We start from the raw sequence: 5,964 nt of genomic DNA, 5'->3' as shown, positions 1-5,964 counted from the left end.
AAATTTTGTCTATAGGCTGAAATTTCGCCGAAGTTTGACAAAATTGCATCGATTTTTCAGGTTCATATCCGACATTTTGGAGTTTTGAGTGCAGACAGAAATAAGTTTTGAGGCAACATGGCTGCGACCCCATGTTGACCCCTAGCCCTGCATACGATGCTATGTGCTACAGCTAACACACAGCATCGTACGCAGGGCTAGCGAGAGAGTTGCCGACATCGACGGTTATTTACGAGAAGTGAATAAAAGACTGTCATTTTTGGAAGCGATCGAGTAGCTGAGGTAGGCTGGGATACGACTTGGGCCCAAGAACGCTGAATTTCGGCAGTAATTTGGCTTTTTACGTCAAGTCCCAAAATGGATTTGAAGTCACCGACCCTACGTACGGGTCTTTGCAGGGCTGTGGTGAGTGGGGCGATTAGCTGTAGCGGAACTCACAGCATCGTACGCAGGGCTAGTTGACCCCAAGTGAAAATGTGTTCGCGATCAATTCTTCCTATATTTTTTTCAGAATTTTCGACAAAATCATTGCTTCTTAAATCTTTTGTAAAATATAAAATACTAAAATAAAAATGCGATTTGCCATGTCTCCAGATTTCTAAAATATCGTTCGTTGACCGTTCGACGGAATACTCATTTCGCAAACTTGTGATGCAGTTGAAATTCAATACTGACCGCTAAATAATCTTAATGAGACGAGATCATTCTAGACATCCTCCAAATTATCCAACCATTCGCGTTAGAGTTCAGCTCGCTCAGAGTATCATAACATTCTTCGGCCTTCTCTCTCCCATTTAGGAAATAAATACACAAGCTACCTTGACAAAACTTCGTGCACCATCCAGGACCAAACACACTACAAATCTGTCTTGACGTCATTATCTCCTTACATGGTAATCGGCATACCGTATTTTTTAGCAAAGGAGACACAGAATACGTCGGAGTATTCACTTTCAAAACGTATTACATTGTGTGATGTTGTCAAAAAAAGGTGATGTTACTGCAGTGGTATAAATTACAAAACACAAAAGTTCAAATCAGTTTATTTTGGACTGGCTTTACCCAACATTTCATATTGTTTCTTATGCCAGATTTGACCACGTGCTTACTGGCGACCCCTTTACATGCAAATTTTGTGTCAAATGGTGTGTTCTCCTGGAAAAACTAACGTACGATTTCTATATTAAGGAGGCGAAATTTGCCCTCAAATCTCGAAGCCACCCCTTTATGGGGTGTACCTAGCTATTTTGCACGAGCTTCTCGAATCTGCAGCTCTATTTCGAAATGATGGTCTGGTTTTCTCAGCTCAAGGATAAGTGTTCTCCATCGCTGTGGGCATTACTATTCTCAACAGGGGGTACAGTTTCCAGTCGTAATGTTTTTCATTGTGTCCGGGATATAAAACCTTTCCTTTTCACACTTTTACTTTGATTAACACTAGTCCACATCTTGTCAGCGATTAAACATGTTTCAAGTTTAAATGTTAAATTCTGGTCTCGAGCCCTCTTGTTCGACCAAACTGAAATTACCCCTCCCTCTTTGGCTCGTCCAGTGAGTGTAGCAAGGGTCGCCTAGGAAACGGAGGGTGCATTAATTGTTGCATTTCGATGCACATTTTGATTATATTCAGAAGATTTTGTGGCAAAAAATCAGATAGAGAAGCATTAATATTCACATCTCACTTATTCAAGACTGGCTGAGAGCAGCACTTCCATTCAGTTAACATCATTACGCCATTTATCATGCCAAGAAAGATGAAGCCAAGACATTTTGCCCTCCCTGGTCTCTGCCAGAAATGGTTATACCTTACAGAGTTTTTTCCCACGGAATGAAAACAAATGTACTTGGGCTGAGGCCTAAGAACAATAATTGGAGGCAGAAATCTATATTCCACTGAGATGTACAACAACAAGGATGTAATCTAGATGTCAACTTTCCAATATCTTACCATGAGTTTGCTCTTGGATAGGCCAAGCCTAATGTAAAGGCACCTGCGATTGGTCCTCCAATGGCGCCAAATATTGCCATGCCGATATTCACCAAACTGCCAAGGTAAGGCAAGCCGAGCGCCAGAGCCGTGCTGATTAAACCGAAGACCAGAGCTGTGGAGAATAATAGATAGTCGGTATCCCCGTTTACAATGTGCCTTAGGATGTCAAATTATTACGATAGGTGATGATTTCATGAATCTTCAAACAACATAAAAGAACTTATACAAAATTTGAAATGTGGAAAGAACAACTTTACACGATCTGCATTTAGATTTGTTTGTATGGAAATTTCTTCGCTTTATTCGCTCGGCGCAATCATTATAAACTGTTACTTCAAATCTTGTGATATCGAAAAGACTGAGAATGATGTACCAAGTGATATAATCTTTCTTTGTTGGTACGGTCCACTTACTTAACGTTTTGGATATTACAATATCCCTTGCGTCACTTTCTTGGAGCGGACTTTTTGAGCGCCTTGATCGCCATCGCCGCCAAGGTTTAACAATATCTCTGAGAGCCACAGCTACCATTGCATTCAGACCAGATGAAATTGAACTGAAAATATAGGGTGAAAACATAAATACTTTTGATTAAGTTTGTCAAGAAAAACCCAAGAGAATGACAAATTGTAAAATGATTTTTGTGATTTAAATATCGACTATGAACAAACATTGTGCGGTACAATGTTGGGGCGTGAAACGTTTCAACTCGAGCGTCAAAATGGTTATTTTCCAGGCAAAATGTCAACAACGTGTCTATTGAAAAAATTTATTTCAGTTTTGATAACACTTTTTTTGCTTGAAGACATAATGGCAAGGACGTTTCAATTCGAACTATTGAGGCTAAATTACAACACAGTATCATTATATATATATATATATATATATATATATATATATATATATATATATATATATATATATATATATATACACGTCTTCATTCTATACACTCACATCCATCTTTCTTGTTCACGTAAATTGAAAGAGCAAAAAGTAAAGAGAGATTTCATGGCTTAGATAGACTGGTGCTATGTACATGTAGGTGCTGTTTTGAAGATAGTCTTTGCTGTGCATCGCAGCGATCATGTGCCGGTTGAAAAAATCCGCTACCTGAGTGATCCAGCGAATAAAGATGAAATGAAGAGTCCCTGTATTCCCGGGATATGACCAAGCGTGCCACTCACGAAATACACAAGTATCTGGGAAAGAAAACAAGCAGTCATTTGATTAAGCTAAGCGTTGATCCAATAAAAGTCCCTGTACTTTTATTTGTCAGAGAGAGAGAGAGAGAGAGAGAGAGAGAGAGAGAGAGAATGTATATATATATATATATATATATATATATATATATATATATATATATATATTAATGAAATCTATTCCTTAAGTTTCATGCATCCTGCAATCCTCAGATTGAAGTCAAAGGATATATATATATATATATATATATATATATATATATATATATATATATATATATATATATATATATATATATATATATATATATATATTAATGACATCTATTCCTTAAGTTTCATGCATCCTGCAATCCTCAGATTGAAGTCAAAGGATTCCCAGCTTGACACTCTTACATATATGATTGGAACGAACCATTCTATCCGTAGGTGGTGTAAAAATTTGATAAATAATATTTGTTTTGGTTGCGACCAAACAATGTTGTGCGTCTCCGCGAAAAACACGAGTATACGATGACGTCAAACAGAGAACAATACGTTGGGATTATATATTTAGCACATGAACAGTCTTCTTATTTTTCTTTTGACGTAGATGGATCAAAATTATCGTAACAAACTGCATAAATTTCGTCGCGATTTGTGTTTTACTTATGCGTTCCGTTCAGTTCCCGAAGATTATACGGTACTCATTTATCCAGTTAAACTTAAGTTGAGGTGTAGGTTTTGGGTTTATAGCCAATGGGGATCGCCAGGTACGACGTCCACATTGAGCCTTATGACTCGACTGGAGCCGCGACGTTAGTGAGCCATTAAAATAAAACGGTCGACGGTATCCACATTCGATATATATTCTCGGAAAAGCCATTATCATATTGTTTTAGCGACTCAAAATTTCGTTAGACAAATAAGCCTTCCATGTTTCCGTGTCTGGATTTATCGGGTCACCTTTTTGTAAAAATGTCATGAGAGCTAGCACGGCATCGATCATGACGAATCGGTCTGTGTCGCGACCTGCTTGTGCGAACTGTACCATGCAGGAAAAAAGTTCCGGTTGATGACGTACAACAGGGGTAATTCGGATTTCTTATCCGTCCTGTTCTACGTCACACAGGTGGCGATTCCGGCCAGTTAGTGTGATATAGATATTTATCACATGAACTGGCCCGTTCACGTGACCGAATCCGTACGTCTGCATGGTGGATCGAGATACCATTCGATGTATCAAAATTTCAGCTTGATTGTATTACGGAAGAAAGTATCTACTCATTTTCTTACTCATTAAATGAAAGTAATCCGCGTAAGTAAAACACAAATAGTGACGAAATTCATGCAATTTGTTACAGTAATTTTGATCCATCTACTTCAAAAGAATAACAAGACTGTTCATGTGATAAATATATAATCCCATGGTATTTTTCGGAGTTTGGCGTCATCGTATACTAGTGTTTTTCGCGGAGCCGCACAACTTCTCGCCTTCGGATCGAAGTTGTACGGCTCCGCGAAAAACACTCGTATACGACGTGTGCTTTAATGTAGATAAACGTGATACATTATGTATTTATGAATGTATGACACGTATGTATATATGTATTCTACCTGATCCGGTCTTTTAAACCGGGGTTCGTAGTTAACTGTATCCAACTCTTCGTACAGTAGCTCTAAGTCAGCGGTGAAGTCTGCAAAGTAAATAAATTTAAATTTGGTGGTACTGTCTGTGATTTCTATTCCGGCTGTGTTTTTAAAATGTTCTCTGGAGTATGATTTCTTACTGATATTGGATCAAGGAGAGGATTGAATTTATATCATATAGACAAATGCATCTCCGAGTCAGGGTAATAAGTATCGCGGAGTGAAGCAGTCATTAAGAGTTGTGCGTTTATTACTTTCTCTGTGTTTTACAGTATTTGGATGATGAAGTCAAAATCTCAGTGCGTTGTTCTTGCTCGCTACTTTCAAGTATACTTACTTACAGTCGGTGAGAATGTTCCATTAATCGGCGGAAATAGAGGTGTAAGCGTATCTACAAATTGAAAAATCAAAAGACATCATATACGCAAACGGTAACAAACCAACAAACAGGAAATGACAATATCTTTGAGTTAACACAAGCATACCCTCTGTTACTATTTAGACAAATGAATCGTTCTTGACATTTGAGGTTGTTCATTTGTTTCTCACCGTAAGGTCTGTAAAATATGGGTTGGTCCGACAAAAAGACGATATAGTTTTATACAATCCCAAGAAGGTTCAACCTGGTAACAAAACAATGTTGATTCAGTAAAATTACTGTTAGGATACAAACACCTTTTATTCACAACGAAGTCTTGTTTTATATTTTGTCTATCGATTCTCTGTTACCGGTTGGTGAAGTCACGTCAACGGGTCAAGGTAAACCAGCAACCAGGATATCACTCAAAAATATAAACCACACTAGGAATGAATGACATACTGAATTCCAGAGCACATCATGAACTTTAAAGTTGTTCAGGTTTCGCTCTTGATTTTGTTTTCACCCTTCGACTTTGATAAAGAATGGGTGTAGTAATTACGGCATGTAAAAGAGTACCCAGTCAAAATAAACATCTTCACAACGCAAAATCTTCATCTACGACAACATCAGAAATGCACCAAAGAAATATAGGTACATAGCACAGGCATGTATCAAAGAGATGTACACCCAAAACGCATAAAACTTGCGCAAACCTAGACAACCCAATAGAAGTAAGTCTGTATCTGACAATGAGACTTCTAATGAGCAGAGAAAAGTGGTTC

General features: G+C 37.9%; 1 protein-coding gene across 1 annotated transcript in view; it reads right to left on the bottom strand.

The window, feature by feature from the left end:
• LOC139148809 (sodium-dependent multivitamin transporter-like) overlaps positions 1–4,860 on the bottom strand; it is an 8,842-nt gene extending 3,982 nt beyond the window's left edge. The window contains exons 1-4 of the mRNA XM_070720239.1: positions 4,789–4,860; positions 3,104–3,192; positions 2,404–2,546; positions 1,949–2,102 (exon numbers count right to left, since the gene is read on the bottom strand). Of these exons, the coding sequence (XP_070576340.1) occupies positions 1,949–2,102; positions 2,404–2,521 (272 nt within the window). The 5' untranslated portion in view covers positions 2,522–2,546; positions 3,104–3,192; positions 4,789–4,860. The remainder of the gene's footprint in view (positions 1–1,948; positions 2,103–2,403; positions 2,547–3,103; positions 3,193–4,788) is intronic.
• Positions 4,861–5,964: the final 1,104 nt, after the last annotated feature.

The sequence above is a fragment of the Ptychodera flava genome, chromosome 14 (assembly GCF_041260155.1).
Source record: "Ptychodera flava strain L36383 chromosome 14, AS_Pfla_20210202, whole genome shotgun sequence".
NCBI lineage: Eukaryota > Metazoa > Hemichordata > Enteropneusta > Ptychoderidae > Ptychodera > Ptychodera flava.
This window is presented reverse-complemented; position numbering and strand designations above follow the sequence as displayed.